This window comes from Cyprinodon tularosa, unplaced genomic scaffold, assembly GCF_016077235.1.
Source record: "Cyprinodon tularosa strain WSP-4 unplaced genomic scaffold, ASM1607723v1 ctg57, whole genome shotgun sequence".
Lineage (NCBI taxonomy): Eukaryota > Metazoa > Chordata > Actinopteri > Cyprinodontiformes > Cyprinodontidae > Cyprinodon > Cyprinodon tularosa.
Genome location: NW_024039307.1, coordinates 1,654,126 through 1,680,329, shown reverse-complemented (window position 1 = coordinate 1,680,329; position 26,204 = coordinate 1,654,126). Strand labels below are relative to the sequence as shown.

Genomic DNA, 26,204 nt, shown 5'->3' with positions numbered 1-26,204 from the left:
AAATTTCAAACCAGAGCTCCTATCTTTCTTTCAGCACTGGCTGCCTTCTTACCAGTCATCCATGAGGGCCAGATATGCCTGTGCATGACCAATGGTTGTGCTTTCAACAGCAGCCCTATCGGAGGTGTAGACCTTTAAAGCACCTCTGGAGTAACCACCTTGCCTGGCTAGTTAGTTTAAGTAACTCGACTTTGTGGGTTCATATCTTTTTATGAATGAACAGTAGCTAGAACTCATTTTGACGGTTCTGAGATTTTTAAGTGAAAAATCGTTTTTTTACATTAATCTTATGTTAACAGGCTTTCCCTGTTTCTATATTCCTTCATTTTCACATTTTTTTTAAATAGAATAAAAACCTAAAAAATAAATATGGTTAATTTTACCAATCTCCAACAGCCGTCTCTAATCGTTGCATTGTCAATTCTTCCAGTGGTTGGGTGGCGTTCAGCACCGTTGCCTTGCCAAGAAACCTCTGGAACTCTTTGGCTAATACAGAAAAACGGCTTTCAGAAGAAATCTAACAGCGAAACAGGGTTTAGAAAAGTTTCAATATTGATTACGCGTGCACTCCAGAGAGCAGCAAGTTACAACCCCTTCTGCCGCAGAAGAACCAGCTTTGGCGAGGCAAAGAAAAAAGTGCCAGGTGTGTCAGCGCTCCACAAAAAACGAGAGGGGTCTGGCTGCAGACCTTAATTGTCAGGACCCAGAAATGTACTGCCAGGACCCTTTGTTGCACATCTACAAAATGGGGTCTGCTGCACTGTCAGGGCCGGAGGTTTACAGTGCAGGTCTGCAGCCAGGGTCCTGATAGCACAAGTCTGGGTCCTGACAGTGCAGGTCTACAGCTACACTCATATGATAAATGTAAAAAGTGGGTGTGCAGGAAATGTGCACGTGGATTCAATCAATTTCTGTAAATAAAATTGTAATTTCAAACTTTAAACGTGTAGTAAAATAATCTTATTTATTTTACTGGTTTATTTTAATACAAATTTGGATTACAAATAATAATTGCATATAATACCGCCTTTAAAAATATATATATTAGACCTTTTTAAGGTCTACATATCTACATTGGGTTTTAATGGCAAACTAGAACTATTTCAGTCGATGACAATATCACTACTCTTTGCATTCCTTTGGGAAAAAATGCCACCTGTCCCATTGACTGCCACTGTGAGTTCTAGTAGGATCAGAATTCTGGGAGTCCTAGTGTCAAGCTGCAAAAAGCACATTTCATAACCAACAAGTTTAACCCTCTGCCAAGGCTGAACTATTGATTCCATTAGCGAGGTAAATTTGATGTTCGACCCCAAAATTGCATAATAACAACATAATAATCAATGAATACTTTTTCTATTTTAGATTTTATTTTGAAAAGTCAGTAAAAGTGTAGATGGCTGAGGAGTGGCAGTTGTAGTTTTCTCCCTGGTATGGAGTATTACTGGTCAGTTTGAAACATCTCGCTAAAGATAGCACTATTTTATTAGTGCAAAAGTTAGGCATTTACTGTTTAAGTCTGTTTGTAGAAATACTTGAAATGATCAAACTCAGTCGTGGACAATAAAAATTGATTTATAAGAATTGCAGCTGAAACATGTCGCCACCTGCAGACATAAAATATCTGTGCAACTTCATCAAATTTAAACTTTCTACTTGTCTGTAAGAAACTGAAATCAATTTGATATTTTTCTTTTTTTCAGAATTCTAATACTGCTATCGATACATTTTCAATAAATATTTTGTTAAATAAATATCCTCATAAAATAAAAAATATTATTTTTTATTCACTTTATTTTTTTATATTTTATTATTTTATTTTTTCATTTATTTAAATATTCATTAATTATAATATTTATTTATTTTAATATTTCATGATGGAATATTATTTTGTAACACTTTTATTTAATTAAGCTACTTTACATATTAACTTTTATTTTGAAACTGTTTTAAATTTTAAGCTCCTTGTATTTCATGTTCTCATATTCAAATAAGGAGGTGGAGTTTTATCTGTCGGGCGATCCAAAATATTTTAACATATTTTTATTTCACACGGATATTAATCCATTTAAAGGAATATTTATTGACAATTTATCAATAGCAGTATTTGTTTGTTTTTTTCTTTTTGAATGAATTGGCTCTACAAAGTTATAGAACTCTTGATTAAAAATAAAATCAGAAAAAAATACCACAGAGTTTCTGTACGATAAAAGGTCTATGAATGTTTTTACAGAAAACTATAATCCAAAACAACTTTAAGCAGACCAAGGCTGAGAGAGGTAACATATATGTCTGTCATGTTAACCTTTACAGTACAATGGCAACACAGAACAGTGCTCTAGTAAAGCGTTCTTCAAAAGAGCAAATCAACATGCATGTTGTGTATTGTAGCGGTGAAATACACTGTGGTTCTATCCCACTTTATCTCAAAAGATATCTGAATACAGAACCAGTAAGACAGTCTGCCTTATCTGTTAATTTAGGCTTTTACTTTATGAGTCTATTGTATGTTGTTGGGATTTTTTTTAATCTTATGATGCATGCAGAGAGAAAAGCAGAGGTGAAAGAGACTTACTAAATAGAAAACATGAATAATAGATCCAATATGGGATTCACTGGGAACAGGGCTGATGAATAAAGGTATATTTGCCAATTTGGGACCGGTTCCTGAAGGAAAACTGCTTTCACATCAACTTTTATTGTGAAGTAAATACAGCAACTAAATCGTCAAATAAGCAGAGCTACCGAAAAGCATAAAAACAACACATTAATGGTTTGTGACTGAGCAGAAAAGCTCTTACCTAAAATATAAGAGTGGAAGAATACAAATATTGGAAGGTGATGCATTAGCTGTATTGCAGTGGTTATACTATGAATTCAGATCTTGGAAGCAGACATTTAAACAGTCACAGGATATAGTGTGTATTACAACAAAGTACAGAATCAGATAAACATGTTAAACTTGTCAAGGAAATTCTTCCTATGTCAAATTAACAGGAGTTCTAATTTCACAACTAATATAGAAAGAGACATATCCAGCTCAGCTCTAATTCTACTGAAGTTCTTCAGAAATAATGCACATCAAACTAGGTCATGGTGGCACACTTCCTGTTCCCGTGTTGCTGTTGTGTCAGACATCGGACTGTGGAGAAGTGACAGCCTCTGTCAGCGGCTTTCCGGGGGAGAGAAGGTGCATGAGCAAGGAGCGAGGAAACAGGACACGCAGGAAGGAATGCACCGGCTGCACTTCATGTGCATCCAAATAACACCCAGCGACAGGCATTTGTTTATTCTATATATGATGGATTGCAGTTTACACGAGATTTAAATTATGAAAACTGCAGCGTGGTGCTGAATGCTTTTTTTCTTTTTTAAATTCTAACATCTTTGTAGATGCTATAAAAATGCTCTCCCTGTGCCACTGGACCTGAGATGGAACAATTAAAAAGTTGTTAAAAAGCTTTATATGTCTGAATAAATCAATAAGTCAAAGTTAAGATAGGTGATTAACCAACATTCCTTTAGAATATTCTGTACTGGATTAAATTTAGGGATGTATTAAAATGCTGGCTGGTGATTTTCAGATTAAATGTATAACAACTGATTGGATGATTAAAATCGCACTCATTTTTGAAGTGTACCACAGTTCAGTGCTACCTGTAGCACTAGCTACCACACTCTTTGGTGTGAATTATTTACTGTGGGAGGAAGACACAAGTTCCCCATTTTAACATCAATTAGGCATTTGAAAAATTTAATTAAGGGAATCACACGGGTGGTAAGAACATATTGAAAATAAAACTTTTTTTTTTCTAAAGCAATACAATACATCATGTTGGAGGTTTTCACATGATATTGCACACAGGAGAGAATGTGTGCAGAATGAAAAACATAAGCTAAATGCCTGCATGCATCCATCCACACACAGACACCGAATTTTATAGTTAAATTTAAAACTATACTATTTGTCTGATATTTGTTTCAATAAGTCAGTATAAGAGTAACCTCTATTTAACATTCATAATGCCACGTTTGTAACATAAACTTAATGACTGCTCACATAAGAAGAATAGTTTATGGTCCCAAGAACAAATCGGAGAGGCTTCTCATTATGAAGGCAAACGTCTGATCTTTGAATCTCTACCAAAAAACACCAGTGTCCAGGGAGATAATGACCGGAAATGTGGAGGTTCCTCCATCTTTTCTTCAGTGTTAGTATTTATTTAAAGGTCTTTACACAGTACATTTATAATTTCACTTTTGTGGGGTTTTTTTTTGCATTAGGTTGTTTACTATTATGGGTGCACACATTTAGTAAACACCTTTTGTTTATTTTATTTTAATTGAATTAATTACTTTTCTTTGCTGAGTTGAAGTACTGGCTGAGTGGAGAGGACTGGTTGGAAGGCAAACCAGGAAGTGGGACATACCATCAGGCTGCTGGAAGCAGGGGACTGGATATTAGAGTCTGCTTCTCTCTCTCCACTTATGGCATAACTGTTGAAGCATTTTTGGTGTAATGTTGTTTTCTTTTGATAGTTGTGTTGTAGTCAAAAGGTGTTAGTTAGAATTAGTTATTTATGTTTATGCATTGTGTGTTTTTTGTCTCATCTCCCACCCCTCCTCGTTTGTGTAGGCTAGCCTTTGTGTATAAATTCCCCTGTGTTCATTGTGAGGTCAGTTTTTTTTGGTTTGTTATCCTGAGTTAGGTATGCCTTAGTTGATTTCATTTGGGTACATTTTGTTATATTTTTTTGAGATTTGATGTATGCCCTTCTTTTGTGAAGATTATTTTTGGAAAATAAATAGAGAATACTTTTTATATGCCTTTGTCCTTGTGCCTTACTAGACGGACCACCACAGGAAAACCCAGAGAAAAAGTAATTAAGAGCATTAAAGCTACAGTGTGTAATAATTACAGGGATATACGGTCAGAAATGTAATATATTATACATAACTATGTTATTTATCATCATCTACGAGCTCAGCCTTTTAACCTTAATATTTGCGTTGCCTTAGAATTCGTTATTTATAATTACATAGGAGCAGGTCTCGCAGCCATGGAGGCATACATCTTTGCGCTACGGCAGCGCAGAGCCAACAAACTAGCGATTGCGAGATCGCCCATTACGCTCGAAAGTAACTACGGCAAGTTGAGAGAGATGAACTGAGACGGTACTGAACACACAGACTAATGAAATACTATCTGTAAAATTATCTATGTAAACAAACCTCATCACTTAAGAAGGTAGGTGATGCGGACGTCGTGGAAGACATTTTGTCCCGTAACGCTCGCCGTACTGTTGGGGGGGAGAAGCGGTGGGGGGGAGATGTTCATGTTGCTGCAGTCTGCAGTCTGACCGCTAGATGTCGCTGAAAATTACACACTGTAGCTTTAATGGTTGAAATAAAGTCTAGCAAAATCTAAACAAATAGAAAACGATTGATGCTGTATGTCAATTTACTCAGATACGGTCAAGTACTGAGAAAATGTGGTATTAAGACATCTGATTACTGTCTCTCCCATCCTCTCATTTTGCTCTGTGATTAAAATATCAATAAAGCCAATGAGAGATCAGTTGTCATAATCCATCAACATAACTCTGCTTTGGTGTAGTAGTTTAGTTTTTTGAGGGAAAAAACCTAAAGAAAAACAGCTTTTATAAATAATATAACTCAAATTAAACCTAACAACCATTTTGTTCTTCTTTAAGGAGCATCATAAATGTTTTAGCTGCACAGAAACATAATCCCTTAGCTGAAATGACGCTCTGCTGTTAGTTAAGGTCTGAAAAAATGGCAGACCCGTGTCAGGAAGGATGTAAAGCCTAAAACAAGGAAAATAAGCTCATTCTGTGGCATCATTGTTGCATTCCAGAGTGATAGGAAAACCAGCCTTAAGCCTGTTATTAGCCATATGGGGAGTGCTGTGGATCTGGCTGGTTGGAGAGTGAAACGCGGTGCTGGGCGTGTGCCAAAGGCTCCAGGAGATAGTGAGAGAAATTCCTCGCTTTTAATTAAGAATTTAATACCAACACTGGTTCTAGTGATTAGTACATAATTAAATGCTCTACCGTGGATTTTCACACAAGCATAATTAATAGCTGCATTGATATATGCAGTTTTGTTGTATATATTGCATACATTAAGTCAATGCAGAATTTATTCTCACCCCTGGCAGATTTATAGTTATTTTATTGAACCAGGAAGTAATTTTGTTGGGCAAAGGTTCACATTATTGGTAAAAGCTGCTTTCTTTATTTCTTCACTGGGAAGTTCTCTTTACCATCACCTTATTTTTTATCTCCCTTTACTTATTTTCTATCAGATTCAAGTCAGGACTCTGCTTGATCTGCTCCAAATCATTGGTTTTTTAGCCGTTTGGGTTGAGTCATCAAGCTAAAACTTGTATTGCTGCCAAAGACCAATCTATCTGCAGACTGCTTGATTTTTTTTGATAAAACCATTTTTTCTGATTAGGCTGCCTGTCTCACTGAAAGAACAACACCCTAGAGCAGTATGTTCCCACCGCTGACTTGACTGTGGCAATGTTGATCTTGGAGGATGAATGTTTATCCTTTTCTTATGCCAAAAGGCAGCTAGTAATTTCTCATTCATTTAATTTCACCACAAAACAGAAGGCCACAAGTATTGTCCATTGCTCAGAAACTATTTGAAAGGTCCAAGCAGGTTTTAGTGGTCCTAACTCTCAGAAATAGCTTTATCTTTGGTGTTGATCCATGGACTCCGGGAGCATGCAATATCCTCTGCATTGTCTGCCTCCACATGTTGCCAGCAGCATGGTCCAATATCTTTAAAATGGCCTTGGTGGTAAAACCTTTTTTTTTTCTTTTTTTTTTTTGCACGATCACTCTTGCCAGTTTTGACTTCCTACATGTCCTCTTGAGATTTTCCATTTCCGTCTTGTATTTTTCAGTTATACGTTAAATTGCGGCCACTAAAACTTGGAGACATTTAGACATGACCTTCTAATCCTTTCCTATGATGGGAGAAGTAACAATGACTTGTGGTCACAAACATCCAAAAACCATCTGCAAAAAGCTTTGGAGTTGATGAGCAGGGAACAGTTGTTGCTATTTCAGGAGGGTATGATGTTTAAGGACAGTATGGACTATTTGCAGTTGTGCGGAAACCTCCTACAATTTTCAACAGGACTGAATCGCTTGAGACAGGCTGTTTATGACACATTAAAACAGCACATTATATTTTGATAAACATTTATTGTAAAAATCCAGCTTTTACATTGATCAAGTTAGAAGAATACTTTAAATGTAATTCTGCCAGAGGAATGAATAACTTTTTGACTTGTGCAATATGCTGGTGAAGATTCCCAGTCATCCAGGTCATAGTCATTCCAAAAAAAGAAAATGAAAAACAATTCACTGGACTTTGTTTCCAAGTTTCAAGACGTTTTGCTTCCCATCCAGGAAGCATTTACACCCAAAAAAGCTTCCTGGATGGGAAGCAAAACGTCTTGAAACTTGGAAACAAAGTCCAGTAGATAGTTTTTAATTTTTTTTTTTTTTTACTTTTTGACTTAACAGTAAAGTATTCGCGTACAAAAAGAAAATTAAAGTCTTTCAGCTTGACTGACCAAGCTAACACAAATACACAAGAAACTAGTCAAACACCATCCCAGTTGCGTCTGGCCAATAGAGGGAGCTAGGGTGCCGCCCCACCCACCCAATGACCTTGATAAGGACATAAAAAAAACAATAAAAATGCAATTAGAAAATTAAAATATTTTGAAATATGTTAATATATCTTTTAGATGTCCATCGTCAACAGATGGCTCCTCGGCAATGCAAAAGGATAGGAAAACCCAGAGTGCTGCTCTCCTGCACCCAGAGCTGACAGGGACTGTCCTCACAGTTGCAGTGCGGCTGATTAACAGGTCGAGTCAGGGAAGGGAAGTCCCTTAAAGCACACTTACCAAGAGGTGAAAGCAATTTTACCTGATATGCCGGACATCAAAATTTACCAGCAGTTCAAAGACAGAGGGAGACGATACCCTCTGTCTTTTTTGCAGGAGCTGGCTTGGCTAACTGCCTGCAGCGAAGCTAACACTTTAGTCTGCTTTCCTGCCTCCTTTTTCAAATGTATGGATCTGATCCAGCATGGATAAAGACACATAGGACTGATTTAAAACACATTTTAAAGAGAATGAAAGAAGAATGAAAAATCTGGGATTATCATGGAAAACAATATAATATAGTGTACTTTTTCTAGATGTTTGTTAATTTGCATAGTCACTCTTAAATAAACACATTCTCAGAAAATAAATAGTTTTTATATATTAGAAAAAATATATAAAGCTGACTAATAGCTTCTCCATTACTAATCTGGTAAATTTTTTTTAGGTTTGTGACATATTGGACCACACAAAACACAGATCTATGTTCACAAAGCCTCAGAAGGGTAAAATATATGTACAAAAAGTAAACAAGTACATGAAATTATGTTTTGTTTTTATAATCATGTTTTTTGTTGTTGGTTTTCTTATAAATATACTGGTGTGATAACTTTGTCTATTTTGAAGTTATAGCCCCCCCTGCACCATCCTTACCTGGTATCCATGACCGTCAAAAAAACAACTCAAAAAACAGGATGACATTACCAAAAGTAAAAACATAACATTACTTTAAATTATAAATTTGTATGGGCCAGATCTCTACAATTTTGGAGCACCTGGTGTTGAACAATGTGTTCACACCTTGTTATGGAAAGTAACTCTTTTAAATAGAATTGAACTACATTTGTTAGCAGGTTCAGGAACCCACACTTGGAAAAAAAAATGGAGCCAAACAACAATATAAAATCTTGATCTTGGTATAAACCAAGTCATCTGCAGTGCAGCACCTCTTGTCACAGACAAACCTGATTGATAGTAAGAAGGTAAAAAAAAATTAAAAATTTTTTTACAAAACTCCAGAAAATCCCTTTTCTTTCTAGGTGTTCTACTAATAACTCAGTTTAGAAAAAAAAAAAAAAAAAAAAGATTTTGCATACAAAACACATGGGCCTTATTAATAACAGAACATTTTTCATTCAAAGAAACCACATTTCAGTAATAATAACAATGGATAAGAACCAGTGCTGGAGCTACTGTCAGCTTTTAACAGAACATGAGGGATGAGGTTATAAGAATTAAATTGTGGTTTTGTACGAATTCAGCAGCGCCTCATGCTATGGATAGTTTTCCTTTTGTTAAACTACTCAGTTTCATCTTTTGGTGTTCAAGTGCAACCATGACTTACATTGGAAACAATGGAAACCCTTACAAAGAATGAAAACATGCTTTGCATTACTTCATCGGTCGATCACATCATTGGCCTTGACAGCCGCTCAACAATGGAGGCTCTGCAGGCAGCAGAAGATGAAAACGACGCACACTTGCTGAAGGGAAAGAATGGAATGGCGTGGGATAGACTAGTGACAGCTTCAAACAGAGTGCACCCTTTTCTTATCATAAAAAGTTACAAACGTTTGGCAGCTAAGGTTTCCCCATAGGACACTGGGAAGCTTGCATGTTTCCATATTCATTTTTAAATGTTAACATCCAAGCATGAGTCCATTTAAGCTGACATGTCACCAAGCAGACGCAGCCTTGCTAAGCTTTAATGAGTCTTTCTGCAGAGCTCAGTCTCAGATGTGTGACCGAGATCGTTCTGGGAACATTTCTAAATGTAAAGGATCTCAATGATCACCAGATGAGTTGTTTTATGTCACATTTGGTCATTTATGTTCAAACAAACTAGAGACTTAAAATTCCAGTATCTTAATCCTGTAAATGCTCCTGAATCCTTGATTCAGAAATTAATTGAATCTTTGTTTCTCTTCTGAGGCGGAGAGCAATGAAGCCTTTAAGGTTTCTAACACATTGTATTACTTTGTTGAAGTGATCTCTCTTTAATCAAAGTTTTAAGACCATTATCCTTAGAACAGTGTAAATCAGTGCAAACGGTAGCACAAGTATTGTCATAACTTGTTCATTATAAAGTCAAAAGGTTTACTGTCATTAAATGAGGCAGGGTTGATTGATGGCAAAAGCAGAGGCTTTCTCAGTGTTCTAACTGTGCTGATGTTAGACACAGTAAGACCTTCATTTAAACATTTTAAAGGGTCCTGAGTATCCAACAGGATTCCTGTGAAGACAAAGGAATATCGTCAACTCAAATTAAACCTCTTACTGATACTGGCTACAGTGCAATAACCACAGCTAAACAATAAAAGTTGAAGGGAATATTAGAATATTAACTCTAATGAGAAAAGAGCGCCCTGATGGCTCCCACCGTTACAAGCCATCCTCCCACATAAAGTTGTTTCTACGCTGCACAGTGGTGCCAGTCCAAATTATTATCTATGGAGCTGTTTCCTACTGTGGAGCTTTAGGTTGTACAGGGAAGTCAAACCAGTCATGGTTATGTGAGGGAGGGCCCCTTATGACTGAAAGCCTCGGCCTGTACAGTGATCATCAGGACAATGCTGCAGGTGACAGAGCTCATCTCATAAAGAATCTGTGCCAGGAGAACATTTCTCACCTGAACACTTCTCTGTGTTTTCCTGATCTAAATGCAATCAAAAGAAATGTTTAAACCAGCTAATAATTTAGAAAAATAGATGTTATCTCCAGTCTATGGATGCCCTAAATGTAGCCATCTTCAATAAATGGGAAATCTTTCTGATGCTGTTTAAATTACATATCGAACAACAATGGAGATATTTATTTTTTTCTAATGAACTACTCCTTTTTTGATACTTGGATCTGTAGGCTGTATCTGATTTTGACTGTTTTAAATTAACCTGTTTCACATTTCATGTCATTTCAAAAAGCTTGGGTCTGCATACAGACAACATGTGGCACAATGTGTCACATAAAACTCATGATGTAAAAAAAAAAAAAGGCATCTTGCGTGAAAGTGTGCAACAATCCATGCAAACGTTGTACCTGATCTGAGATTTTCTGCAGCCAAGGAAACTTTTTAGATCTATAATAACAAGCTAAAAATCCCTAAAACATGCCCAATAAAATACAACGTGACACTGTTCATTTCATTTAAACTGGAGCATCAAATCTGTTGTTTCTTCATAGGTTTTGTGACGATGAAACTGAATCACTTTTATTCTGATACAACACAGCAACACATAAAAAATTATGGATAAAACTTCCGTTGGATGTAAACTGTACATATACCTCTGTTTAGGTCATGTAAGTGCATTGGGGTGTACACAGAGGTGCATTAACCCTTTATTCTTAAAGAGGCGTTTTCATTCCAACAGAAAAAAGAGGGTGAATCAGCAGATTAATTCAAAACCAGTCAGATATGATAAGTAATCAGGTGGAAAGGTTGTAGACAATGGCACAAAGCTGCATAAAGGTGTGTGTAATTGTGTAAAGATGTCAGCCTTGGGACTGCTGGAAAGCATCTCAAATGGAGGAATGCAGATGGATGTTCAGAGATCCTGCTGCCCTGCTGGTACATGATGATGGATGGCTCATTAGTTGGTTCAGACTGTCCGTAAAGATGTTAGCTTCTCTTTGCCAGCATAAAGAGAAGCACTAAAAAGACAAACTAATCCTCAGTGCAAAGAGCTGATTGACAGGTTAGAACCATGACAGTAACATCCGTATGTGTTGTTTAGATAAAATACCTCACATTGATTACTGTTACTTTTTTAAGCATACTTTTTATTTTATAACATCTCTATTGTGAACATAAGCAAATAAGGCATCTTTGTTTTTGGAAAGGTGTTTCTAAAATGTCGTCCTCTTAACCTATTATGATCCATTATGTCGTTTAATGAGCTGTTTTGTTACAAATGACATCAAGATACCTTCCTGCAGTTTTGGACGGATGTGCAGCAGGAGGTAAAAGCCATTTTTTTACATCAGAGAGGGGTAGAGTGTCTAATCTTTTAATAATCATATATATTTATTTCAATTTATATAGACTGCCAAAGTATTTCCCTGATTCTGCTTACCTTTGTAAGACTTTAAGAGTTCAATAAAAAATAAAATATTTCCTCACAATATTATAAAAGCTTCCTCAACGCTGTAAGCGTTTAACAAAACAATGCATTTTGTTGGCTTCTTTAGTTGTGTTGGAATAATTTTTACAGGTACATCTACATTAATACATTTTAAACATGAATTATCAACTGATAACAAGAATATACTAATTAAAAAGAGAACTCATGTCATAACCTTTAAATTAACATGGCGAAACTATTTAAAATCTGTTTGCTTATAAATATTTTGTTTTGTAATGTTTTGACAATGAAAAAAAATTTAAAAGTTTCCCTTTTTGCTTAGTTTTTGGGTCAAATGATGAATCTGCTTCATACTTTGAAATGTCACCGCTTCAAAACGGCAAGGATATATAATCTTAATTACTGAGAATCTAAAATAAAACTAAGTTATCGCGATCCTGGTTAAGCTATGATTGTTTTTACTCCTTTATACTGGGAAAGCCCTGATGCCCCAAACTACATTTGTTATGTATAAGCTCTTTTGAATACATATAACGGGAATAAGACCAATTCTAATTCTGCACTAAAGCTGAGTTAGTGTCTTTTTTTTTACTTTGAAAATTAGTGATGTAAGGCCCTTATGCAATTCATGACAGTTTTTTTGCATTGTTTTAAGGTGGCAGACGAGGCTAAATATATATTTATAATGAGATTTATGTATATATTTTGGGCATCAAGTATAACAAAAAAATATTTAATAGGAATTGAGCCGTGCATAGCTGTGGACTACTTTCATTCCTGTGTTATAAGTGCATATGCATACTGAAGTTGTATTAAACCAAAACAATCAAAATTCAAGAGGCACAAACCTGCAATGCAAACCTGATGCTGAGCATTGATTTTAAAGGCTCTCAGTTGTGCAGCTTACATGCAGTAGGAAGAGCAGGGAGCCTGAATAAATCGCCTGGTGATGATTCATATCAGGTGATTGTCTGTGATACACAGTGGTCAGCCAAAGGGCAAAGGCCTCTGTAGCATGACTGCCCTTCACAGCCCCGAATTAGGCTCTGCTAATTTGCAGGCAATTAGCTTGGCTGCATGAGAGTCTGCCTGAAGCCTCGGGTTGCAGACAGACAGATTTAGTCAGCACAGACTGCGAAAGTCTGAACTGCATGTGGAGTATACAGGATTTATACACAGTTTTCATGTAAAATTCTAGACTTTTCCTGAGTCAACTCTCCTCACTTTCTGGCACCTATACATAAAAAAATAGTTCAATACAATGGAATGTATAGCAGATATCTCAAGAGCAAGATGGTTAAGAAAGGAAGGACAATAGAAGACAAGGCATGAGAGACACAAGAGAGGAAGAAAAGAGAGAAGGAAGAAAATAGGAAGCCACAAGTAAGGAAAAAGGTAGGAAGCAAGAAAAAAAAAGGAAGGGAGATAGGTAGGACACAATATAATGAGAAAGAGAGGGTAGATGGAAGAAAACAAGGCTATGAGAAGCAAGAGACAACAGATGAATGGAAAAAAGGCAGGAAGATAGTCAAAAAAAGAGGAAGGGAGAATAGAAACAAGGACTGGAAGGAAGGAAGGAAGGAAGGAAGGAAGGAAGGAAGGAAGGAAGGAAGGAAGGAAGGAAGGAAGGAAGGAAGGAAGGAAGGAAGGAAGGAAGGAAGGAAGGAAGGAAGGAAGGAAGGAAGGAAGGAAGGAAGGAAGGAAGGAAGGAAGGAAGGAAGGAAGGAAGGAAGGAAGGACATTTTCTGAAATCAAGTTCCATAATTTTTCAAACTGTGTAGGAACCATGTTCAGGAAATCAGAGTTAAAAAGGTTAACGACCATTAAGGTTTTAACATTTTCCATAGGCACATCTAATTCCAATTAAATGCAGATCTGCAATTTTTCTGTTTTTTTTGTTTGTTTGTTTGTTTTTTTATTGCTATCAAACTGTCACTAGTACAGAGAAATGAAATAAACTCCGTACTTGACCCATCCCCTTGGGGAGCAGTGGGCTGCCATCGTCGGAGCAGTGTGTGGGGGAAGGGTCTTGCTCAGGGACCCAGAATGGCAGTCTGTGGGAGTGGGGCTTGAATTCAGAACCACTGGATTCCAGGTTCTGAGCCCTAACCACTAAGCCACCCCTCCCCCTGATAATCAATACAGTTGATCATCCTAAAAAAATCAATCACAAGATGATGTTGATATTAAAAAATAATCTACGGTTAGAATGTAGCCTGGTTTAGAAACGGTGTTGAACAAACTGAAATAATTTCAGTTTATTTATTTATTTAAACTGTATGACTATCACCAGCCATGCAGAGTCCAGAAGTTTGTTTTTCTTGATTCAAGCAGAGCCACAAAAATTCAGAATCTTCCAGGGAACTGGGGCTATATTACTACCTTATTTTCCTGTCACTCTTGTAAAACAATATAAGACAACACGGTGGCAGGAAATTACAAAAGTAGAGAAATTGTATATCAAGAAAGACAGGTCAAATGGAAGAGTAAAACTTTACAACTATCTATCTACATTTTATTTTAAATCATCTTACTTTTTTCATCAGTGACTTCTAAGTTTATATTATCATCAATTTTTAAAGTGACACCACATGTTTAGTTAATAAATTTATGGTTGGCCTTATTTATTTATTTATTTATTTTTACTTTCCTTTCTTATATAAGGGAGCATATAACATTTAAGAGGCTTTTAACATTGTTTTTTTTTTTTTATTACATAGAGCTGTTATAGTGGGGGTTTTAAAAATATTTAAATGTAAATTCAGACAGTTAAAGGTTGGAAAGTTGATGTTTGTAATGAAGCTTTATAAGGTCTGATGGCAGCAGGGATAAATTACCTGTAGTAAGAGCATGCACAAACCCATTTCTCCTTGTACATGCTCTGTTTAAAAGCTGCTGTTTGCATCGCTCATAGAAGCTTACTGTTACGGTTGTGTTTGTGGGGTTTGTTTTTCTTTAAGTTTCTCCTTCCTCCACTAGATGGTGCCCCTTCCCCGTTTTAGCCTGGAGGGTTGTTTCCGGTTTTCCTCCCACACCTGTGGCTCGTTGGGTCATCACCAGAGGAGTGTTTGAGCAGTGGACTGTCAACACCTCTACGCCAGAGTGTTTGCCAGTATTGGGTACTCTAGCCAAACCGTAAATAGCTGAGTCTAACCATTGTGCCTTTGTCTCTCTGAGTCTAAGTTTGCCTTTTTCTCCTTTGTGTTCTCCGGCAGGATGACCCTCCTGATCCGCTGGAAAAGCCTGGTCCTTCTACCCCCTTGGAAGGAAATATTCGTGTCTCTCTGAGCAAGGGGTAACCTTCACCTGATCCGTTCAAGCCCACCTCTGGAAAATCCTGTGACAGTCCGCTCCATTGCTCCTCTGGATCCTTCACTAGTTTGCCTGTCCGCCCTCCAACGAGAACAATCTTCTCTGGACAATACACCCACAAACTGGACATAAGGATCTTCCATGAACCCCTTGAACGTGAGTCTTTACTGAACCAGTCATCAGCCTCAATCATTTTCCCTACGGCCCTTGAACTCATCCTTGTGAATTCCCCCCCCAGAGTTTCCGGTTCCGGTTCACCTGATCGCTGGATCTCTCTCTGAGAAAACCTGTTCTATCTATCTCTCTCTCTCTGAGCTTGTAACCTCTGCAATAAACCAGTTAACTTTTTCCCTTAAGTCTCTGAGTGGTAATCTGCATGTGGGTTAGATCTCTGAAGCCCAACATGACACTTACTTTCCAAAAGGAGATTTTCAATTTTTCCCTTATGCCAGACTCACCATTGGTAGGTGAAAATGGGGGACTAGCATGTAGGATGGCCTTACGTAAACATATCACCAGAATGATTGACGATTAGGAGGACCACGGATTTTGATGATCGACCCGGAAAAAGAACATCCTGCCCTATACCTTTAAATTGGCAAGTCAGGGATATTAGAAATCCATAAAATGTTGAAATGAATTTGAAATATTTTAAAGGGAGGGTGGCGTAGTTAGTAGTACTGTAACCTGTTCTGCTGTAGCATGAAGGTCCCCGGCCTTGTGTTTGAGTTTGGAGTTTACATTTCCTCCCCCTGCACTCCGGCTTCATCCCTCAGACCAAAAAAAATAAGTTTGTTAGGTTAATTAAATTACTCTCACCAGCCTCCTGATGGACAAGCAGTAGAAAGGGATATTATTTACTGAAATATTTAAGTTGATATTCTCTGATGATGGTGAAAAAAACAGGATGTTTCTAATCAACATTTCAATTTTGTCAAAATAAGGAAAAGAAATAACTTTTCAAAATCAGGATCAGCAAGTAAAATCTTTTAGGAAGCTTGAAACGTGCCATCAGCTAATAGAAGTAAGCATGAGTATGTTTTACAAGTGGAGGTGAGCCGTCAGCCATACATCAAACACACACATATAGTAAAAGCTTAAATATAGACCAAAATCTCAATAAAACTACCAATAAAAAGCAGATGATGGTCGGGAGGACGAAAAAGGATCCTGCTGGTAATATTAGTTATATTATAAGACTGAACATTTTATGATTTATAGTTAAACCATAAAAGGATAACTTAAAGAAAGTAATAAAACCACAAGCTTAAAGTAATGAGTGATTCTGTTCCTTTTTAAAGTGAACAGTAAATTCAAATACCAAGAGTTGTCACTGTAAAGTAGTTATTTCAGCTGATTTAACTTTTATTTTCAATGAGAGATATGGGATGAATCAATCACCTCTAAAGCCTGCCTTTAATGATCATCAATTAAATTTAAATCCAAGCAGCTAAAATATGTTTTATCTCACCTCCACTAGCTGACAGTAAAGGAGAAAGACAGAAAATGGGAAACGCCTGCTGTGTGCTCATTAAGAGCTGTGGTCACGTTGGGGGGTGGGTGCTTTGCAGGACATGGGAAAGCACAAAAGCAGGGAGTGGGATAGGCTGAAAAGATAACAGGGCAGATAAAGACGTTCCAGTGATACTAAATAACGCTGGTATGACGCACTCTGAAGCAATGCTGGTTCGAGTCAGAGCGCTATTCCAGTTTACTAACATGTTTTTATAAAAATACTGGGGGGGGCATGCCGTGCCCGCATGTAACACGAGATGGTTTAAGAAGATTCAACAAGGTCCATAAACGCATCGTTTATGCATGCATCGCTGCTTTTTTTCAGATATTTTTTTTCCATCTGATTCCTTTACAGCTCAAACTGAAGCTTTCTTGTCTTGTCAATACTTCTCAGATGAAAAGAGCTCACTCCATATTCATTTTCTTGCCAAAAATGCAAAAATATCATGACCTTGAGAGGCTGATTGAGGATAAGAAAAATATATCAGTATTCACTTTTGATGTATTTGAAAGTGAGTCTCTGAGTGAATGCAACACACTCAATAAAGCCGTTGTATGTATTTGCGTGGTGGAGTTGATGCATGTGTGTTGTCCTGGTTTAAACTCTGCCATTCCTGCACTTTCACATTATCATACAGAGCAGACGGAGTGCGTGTGCTGGGTAGTAAACCTCTCCGTTGCTCTCTAACAGCACCCTCCACCCCTCTTCCTCCTCCCATTTCATCTCCTGCCGAGCTGCCTGCTTGTAATCTGCAGACTGCACACGTATCCTGCCTACCTGAGTGGGAGTCTCAACTGTGGGCCCACCGGTTTGCAAGTAAACACACACGCACGTGCAGCGATAGACACGCGTATCCAGACATATCTTATATGCAAAGTGTTCCCTGAAATCACAAGAGTTGGCCGCTAGTCTAAATTCAGATAACATCCATCTTGTAGTGTGTACTTCATGTCGGTGTATCTGTCACCCATCAATATCAGCAGAATCTGGCAGGGAGACAATCTTTGAGTCTGGATCCCACCGTGTAAAGCTTTCAGCAATCACCTTAACTGGAATGAACTGGTCTTATGTAACTTTCCATGTGACAGCTGATACAAAACATGCCCCGCTGTGACGAGTTAGGTCATCCAGAAAGCTAAAGTCTAAAGCTTTTCTGAGCAAACTAATACTTTAATCTCACTCAATATAATGCACTGTGATCTATGCCTAGGGGTGCCTTGCCAAGGTTTTCATATACCTTCAAGTTCAACACCAAGTTTAGGAGGTTTTACGTGATAAATGCAGAACTGCAGAACTGGGGAGTGGATGGAAAATGATTGATGCTTCAAAAAAAAATTTAAATTAAGATCTGAAAAGTGAGGCTTGCATCCCAGAATCAATCTTTGCCCTTTTTTTTATTTTGGTCATATTGGATTCAGATCTGGACTCAGGTCTTTGTAATGTACGAATATTCTTCTACCGGTGCCATTGCATGCCAGCTCTTGCTTTGGCTCTGCTTTTACCTTCATGCATCCTCCTTTAACTCTGAAATACCTCCCTGCCTGCCAAAGAGAAGGATCCCCTCAGCATGATGCTGTCATCGCCATGTTTAACAGTGTCTTGTTACCCGCAGTTTGGCTTGTGAAAAACTACAAACTGGATAATTTGCACTTATCTTTCAATTAAAAATGTTTTCCTCCCCCAGGGTTCAATGAAGGCCAAGTTGGCAAGGTTTAAGTCTTATAGTTGTGCCGCCAACAGATTCTTGTATCCAATCAGTTGATCTCTTCACTCTGTGAGATGGAAATTTTTCTTTATATGGTTTTTGAACCTAACTAGAGATCAAGCGATACATTTTTTTTGTTTGGCCAGCCTAATCGATCTCCAATGTCTGCTGCCGAAATCTTTGGGGCTGATGTTTTTAAGCCAATATGGCTTTTTCTTCCTCCATTTCTAAGATAAACATGACGCAATTATAACGATGTTGCACAAGTCTCAAATTTAACCAAAAAAAAAAAACAACAACATTTATAAACAAATAGACAAACATAAACAAATAGATCAAAATGTTTTGTTTTCTACAGGTGAAGGCCCTCCTTCATATTATTTATTAAAATCCATCTTTGTAAAAGAAGTCTGAACAATATTTTTCAGCTGCTGCTATTCTTACTCATGCAATATAATATACATATTGTACCTGGCTTAATTAAAAAGCAGCATAGCTCTGCAGGGCCATCATGGGTGAATGCCAGACAGAGTGAAAAGACAATCCGAATGCCACCGGCGTAGCGCGTTAATGATCACAAACAGAATGCAGCTAGACACATACACAATCAATGCGTATCATGGTATAATTATCGGATACACAACATCCTGGCACTCCAGCAAAACCATCAGCATAATGCATTCACTGTCTGCTGTAAGAAAACGCCAAAAAGGGTCTTTGTAACCTTTATCACTACTCTGGAGACAAAATCTAATTGATTGAATCTATGTGCAGGTGAAGGAGCCCTGCCAGCTTGTATTGTAACCTTTTTGTCTCCAAATCGGGTATGCATCTGTGTTCAGGGAACGGAGCGTTCAAGATTACAAACAGGGAACAAACATTTTGTGAAAGGGAAAAAAGCAAAAGAGACGAGAAGAGTGACTGACTCGGAGAGTGGGGAAAAGAGAGGGGAGGTGGTTTGGTGGGGTGCAAGTGCTCGGGAGATGAAGATGGAAAGTGAAAGGAAAGAGAAATAATGAGAGAAGAGGAAAAACGTTCCCGCTCTCAGAGAGATGAATTGGTTCATAGTTTGCAGACAGCCTTTTCAGAGCATCAGTCGAAGGACTATATCCATCCCCTTCTTCGCTAATAAGGCACAGAATCCCCAAGATACAAACCGCAAGGATCTATTCATTTGTCTCCAATAACACTGCCACCTTTCCACTGGTATTAGCCAAGATTTGCATTGCTACATTTGCATAAGGATTTAATAATGTCCTCTGAATGAGATAAAATGCACCTGTCAATCATTTTCAGTTCACCAAAAGGTTTCTGTGCTCTTTCAGGCAACAACTTGATCAGTTGGTGCATTGCACTCTATCCCCCAACGCTATGAGTTTCGTAGGATATGATGCAATTGGTAGCCAATATTAATTCCTTTGATTGAGTCAGATATATTTTAAACCACCTAAATATATGTAAGCAAATAAGAAATAGGACTCATAGCAGCGGAATACATTCAAATAAAGACATATATTTGTGGGATGCAAAATATCAATGTTTAATGATTGAATTGAAAACATCTTAAGCAAAGAGCTGTAGTTTTTCTTTTCTTTTTTTATAATGTACCTTCAAGCCTCAGAAATTGACTTTTTTTTTCCTCTCCAAGTGTTAAAAGTTGTTGTATTTCAGATCCACTGCAGCAACACTGTGTAGTGCTCCAAAGTTTTCCTGCTGAGACCATCAAAGAAGTCTATAATCTCACATACAGCAAAATAACGGTGATCTTAGAGAAGTTTGGCAATAAGATGAATACAGCAACCCATAAAGAGCCATAAGGAGTAAAGCCTCCTATGGAGAAAGTCTCTGGAAGCCAAGATCAAAGCAATATTGGAATAGGTTGGCTAGTGATTAGACCATCACAAAAAGCGTGTTGAAAAAAGAAACTTGGAAGAAATACAAGAAGCTGTCCATACTGATACTTTAGGGACTACTGGGTAAAGACTCAGTATAATAATCCAAATCTTCTCTACAAGTGTAATAACTGCTTTACAGGCACAATCAATGCAACAAAACCCACCCGGAGAGGAACATAGAAGGAGAACTCACAAAAGTTTTTCAGAGTAGAGCTTTTTAAAACTAGTTTTTCTCACATATAAACTGAATATCTTTAGATTATTGGTACATTTGACAAAGAGGCCCAAGTCATGTATGCCCAGCATTGTTTTAATGTTAGAATCCCCACCAATGTAGCTTTTTATTGTGTTGTTTGACATTATCTTAATTTATCCTAGTGCCATTTTAGCCATGCTCAGGATTGTCCTTTTTTTCAATTGTGATAAAGGTAATGTTGAGATAATTGTCCTCTGCTGATGTGAAGGTGTTTCACCAGTTTTAATCTTAAAATAATGAAAATAAACACATATAATTTGCACTCAATACAAAAGCACTTAATAACCACTAATAGTAAGTGTTTTTTAGATGTAGAGTAGCGTAATTTTTGGATTAAAGGCACTACTTTTCTCACAAGCTTGAACCCTGCGTTTTATTGTCCAATGTGGCTTTTCTATCGATTCTTTATGATTTTTGTGATAAATGGCGATAAATCCTTCACCAAAACTGGTTGCATGCGAAAAGCAAGTATTGTCCAAATCTGCTAGTGGATTCTGATAGTGTGAAGAGATGTCAAAACATCCACGATCACTAACTGATTTTGAAGGGTTGGACTGCTGCATGATGAAGAGGAGGACACCGCCACTGCCCTTCAGAAGGTGTTTGATTCTGACAGCGAGGAGTTCTTTGGTTTTGAAAGCGTCAGGGAAGGAGAGAAGCAGAGAGTGGATGATGTAGCCGCCCTGAGCCTGTTTGTTTGAGCCTGCTTGTTTTTGACACTGAAGAAGAGGACTTTGGTGGAAGAACGCAGGAAGAAGACAATGGCGATGGCGATGAATGACTTGCTTCTTCTTAAAGTCTAAGCTGCACCTTAACCCAAAAGGTAGACCAAATCTATTTTTCTGGTGTGCTATATTTTATTTTTATGCAGCACATTTGTTACTCGTTTTAACAGTACAGTACGTTTCGTAGTTGTAATTATCCAAAGTTGTACATATACATAAAAAGTTGCAAATGCAAATATGTAACGGTAGCTTGTTTTTAAAACTGTTAATAAAAGATATATGTTCCCAAAGAGCCATCTCTTTCCTGACAATCCCCTTTGTGCATATTCTCTTACATATGGTAATTTAAATTTTAAATCGCCTGCGGCTTTTAGTCAGGTGCAGCTAATGTATGAACAAAACAGGATTTTCCCCTAATTTTAGCTTGTGCATGTAATATTCAGGTGCACCTTGTAGTCCAGAATATATGGTAATACACTGCTATAGGCTTGTACTTTTAACAAACCTTCTAAGCCTTTTGACACAGAAATGAAGGCCAAATCTTATTTTGGGATGACATCATTTCCGTATCCAAGATTTGATGGATGAAGAGCAATATTAGAACATTGGCGGAGCTAGGGAGGGGGTGCCTGTAAGTACAGGGGGTTCAAGAACGAACAAATGGTCAAAATGAGACGGTCAGGCCGGATCCCTTGGAGTGACTACAGAAAAGGCTAAGACTAAATGCAGCATGCATGTTCATTAAAATGCTTAGAGCTACACAGCAACAACAGGACATGAATTTTCATAAAAAAGAATGTGGAGCAAATCTCTAGAGGCAATCAGTTTGGCATTACTGGAAACATTAACACAAAAGCTACAGACACAAAATAAAAACACATCTCTGGTTTTTGAAATATCCTGACGTTAATTCCAGCATCTCTCTGATCAGCCTGAAAACAAACTTACTCTAAGTTTTATGTTTATTTGTTATAATATTTAACTCTTATTGTAAAAACGTTTGTATATTCTAGTCAAAAAAAACCCCCTAAATGTTGAGCTGCTTGCTTATATCTTTTTCTTACCTTCCAGCCACTTCCCGCCTCTCTGTAGTAAGGAAAGTTGTCGCAGATCCACTGATAGATCTCACTGAGCGTCATCCGTTTCCGAGGGGAGCCATTTATGGCAAAGGTGATGAGGCTGGCGTAGCTATAAGGGGGTTTGCCGTCTCTGTGCTGCGCAGCTTCTTCTTGATCCAGTGTGGTTCCTGGATCCAGATGCACCATCTTCTTCCCCGGTCCATGTCCATGATGGTGCATGTGGTGGTGGTGATGCCCAAGATGACCGTGGTGGTGTCCTACATCTGCCTTCTGGATGGCTGCTCTCATGCCGAGCTGTGGAAGCCAGTCCATGGAGGTTAGGCTGCTCCCCAGCTCAGAGGTCATGATGCTCAATGCTCAAGGGGGGTTAAAAAGGAAGAAGAGGGGCTTCAGCGACGTGGCGTACGGACGGATCTTATGCTGGCTCACTGAATGGGTTCCGTGCTGCAGTCTTGGCTCAAGCCTAGAGAAGAGCAGAAGGTTTATTTACTATGCCTATTCATCTTCCTTAGCTGGAGCAGAGAGCAGACTTGGCGGAGACGCACGGATGTCAAGTTGCACATTATTTTCCACATTCAGTCTAGCTTTCTACAACAGCAAACAAAATATTTTGGCACTTGAATTACTTTTCCTTTAGCGCTAAGCATAAATATGTAAACTATGGATATTACAAAATGTTTATCATATAGTTTAATTAATCATAAATTAGGTAAATCAGCAGTTTGTTCGCTAGGAATGAGTTAACTCTCTTACTTTTCCAATTTCCTTCCATCTTTCTTTTGGCCAAAGCATCTGGGGAACTAAGCGCTGTGAAAGGTAAAGTGCTCTCCCTGTGCATGTTCACAAAATCTTCATTTGGCCACTGCGACGGCGGCTGGTGCTGCGGCTGCAATCTACAAACACAAAACCACACAAGAAGGTGAGCTTACACCGCCAGACGGCCCTCATAATATATTAATATCCCCCAAACATTCAACTGACCTCGGCATCTGTCCAGCCTGATTAAAAACTCCTCTCTCTTTTTCTCTCTATGTTGTGTCTGTCTGGATTGGTTTAAAGTTTCATTCCCTCCTAGGTGGAAATGGCAATTGGATCTGTGCAGTGACTAAAAGCTGGGGAATTGTTTTCACAACTGTCTGCCAAAAGGCAGCTCAGGAGGAATTCCAACCCTCTGGAGGAGCTGAAAGGCTCGTCCCCTCTTCTCTGTGTCAAACCCACCACCTCACACCTCCGTCTCTCTCTCTCTCTCTCTCTCTCTCTCTCTCATACACACACAAACTCAGGTTTTTATTTTCTTAGTCGACGTGTCTGACTCTCTCGACAAGTCCGTGCCCACCTCTCTGTCCCACTCAGTCCCTCAGATCTCTGTCAGACAGACGCAGGCAATAAGAAATATATGCTAAATAACCCCCAGCCTCTTATTAGTGTAGCTATTTTTAGCAGAACACTCAACCTTGAAATATTCATGGGTTAAACTTGGCAAGAACCCTTATTAAGGGTTTTACTAATAATTCTCCCCTGAGTCACAACCGGAGAAAGACTTAAATACTCTACCTGTTTGCTTGGTAGTTTGGTTTGTTGCAGAACGTCTATAGGTTTGTCCTTACTGGACTAAAAATGGCAAAGATTATGGTTTGATTTATAAATTATAAATCTGTTTGGAAACCATGAAAAATAAGCCTACTGCACTATGAAATTGCAGAATGTCTTAAGTAATTCCATTCAGTTCATATAAAGGTATAGGGGACAATTTCTCCTAATTTTTGACAAGAACTTCCCTCTCCACTTTAAAGAAAAAATGCACATGCACAACCCTGTGCCCACTCCTGAGAGGGATCGACTATTAAACATGAGTGAGAGCATGCATGAGCCCATTTCTCCTCGTGCACGCTCTGTTTAAAGGTTGCTGTTTGCATCGCTATGCAACCAGTTGTTTGCATCCAGCGTACTTTCCAAAAGAAGATTTACAATGTTTCCACTATGTCAGACTCACCACCGGTAAGTGAAAATGGGGACGAGCACGTAGGACGGCCTTACGCACACATTATATCCAGAATGATTGACAATTAGGACCACTTATTTTGACTATCCTCTCGGGAAAAAAACATCCTCCCCTATACCTTTAAAATATAAAAGTACTATATTAGTTTGTAAATGTACTGTTTTGTGATGATTCAATTCTAAAAAGCTAGGCGATTTCTTAAACTGATGGCCCAGTCCAGACATTGGTAAAAATGAGAAAATTCACAGCTCTGTTTTGCACGGTGTGCAACATATTTTTAGAAAGAATCTAAAACACAGTTCCAACGAACTGATTCATGCGACCGTATTGGCGAAGACAAATAAGTGGGAGGAAGAAAATCCACCGTCGGGGGTTCTTTGGCCCGTTACATCGTTCAGAATGGGTTTACACCGACATATTCTGCTGTGAAAACTGGAGTCTGCTAAAAGCGATACAAAGGTTTAGCATGAGAGCACTATTATTCATTTTATTTTCACCACAAGTGCTTTAAAGGGATCCATGGCGGAAGCCACTACCTATTAGTTAGAAATAACTCAACCATTTTCTATTTGTAATCCTCAAAAATCTCCAGTGCCGCTCTAGAAATTTGCAAAATTAGTTGTAGGTAATCATCTTTTAATTCTCAGTAAAACTGTCTTAAAATGTGCTTCATATGCTTAAGAATACAATACATATATTGTCTTCTGTGTCTGTTGTCTAAGTCAGTTTACTGAAAAAAACGTTTTTAATATAAAGAAGATGGTAAAAGTTGCGAAAAATTGTACTCAGATAAACTCACTGGTATCTTCTCAAATGAATTAAATAAAAATTGTTAAACCAAAGTTCTTGATTAGGTTCCAGTGGTTTATTCAATCAGTATCTTTCAGTGAGCTGAGGTAAAAAAAAAACTAAAAAAATAATTAAATCATAATTTAATGGCGGTAAAGAGCTTTATAGTCGTTGCATAGAATTAACATTTAATGTGAAAAAAACTCAAATGAAAAACAACTGCACCAACTTCCATCCCCATCCTATGCTCTAACCTTCATGTGTCCTTCAACAACAACAAAGAGCCCAATGGCCCACGCATTCTCCATTCATGCTGTAAATGATAAAGGTGCGAGAGCTTCAAAAAGCCTGCCTACAAAGATAAAACACATTGGTTTCTCTTTACACCTTCCCCATGGAGAGCCCTAATATGCTAACAAGAGGAAGTAGAGGGGAAATACCCAGCATTTGAAAATTATCTTGCTTTAATTACAAGGGAGAAAAAAACAGCATTTGTAGCAGCAGAAATCATAAAGCTAGACAAGTCAGGAAGAGGGACCATACAGGAGAAGGAACCAAGAGAAACTCAGTGAGACTTTTTGTCCTTAAGGCAAAGCAATATTTCTAAATCTCTTTTCTTTTCTTTTTTTTTGTGCAAATCCCAAGAAGCCATCTTAATTAGTATGCCTTCTTTTATTTTTTCCTAAGGATCTAATGTTGGTGGGTAGGTGGGTTTTGGGTGGTGACACACAAGACACTGTACAAGTGCTTATTTTCCTCTCATTAAGATGCTCGAACTGCAAATCAGTCTGCCACAAGCCCCGACCTGCTGTGCTGCCGCTGCTGCTGCTGTTGTTGAGAAGTTGCAGAGCGTGGGATGGTTACACGGCTGCATTGTGATGCTTCACACCGCTAGCCTATTGAGGTGTTGAGA

At 38.0% G+C, this 26,204-nt stretch overlaps 1 protein-coding gene across 3 annotated transcripts in view; it reads right to left on the bottom strand.

Moving 5' to 3' along the window:
- LOC119797069 (forkhead box protein J3-like) overlaps positions 1 to 26,204 on the bottom strand; it is a 95,648-nt gene that overhangs the window by 52,867 nt on the left and 16,577 nt on the right. For 2 of the 3 annotated variants that reach the window (XM_038305973.1, XM_038305974.1), the window contains exons 2-3: positions 23,254 to 23,393; positions 22,486 to 22,963 (exon numbers count right to left, since the gene is read on the bottom strand). In XM_038305973.1, the coding sequence (XP_038161901.1) occupies positions 22,486 to 22,845 (360 nt within the window). In that variant the 5' untranslated portion in view covers positions 22,846 to 22,963; positions 23,254 to 23,393. Of the gene's footprint in view, positions 1 to 22,485; positions 22,964 to 23,253; positions 23,394 to 23,481; positions 23,690 to 26,204 lie in introns of those variants that run through there. The other variant, XM_038305972.1, reaches the window with a different exon arrangement.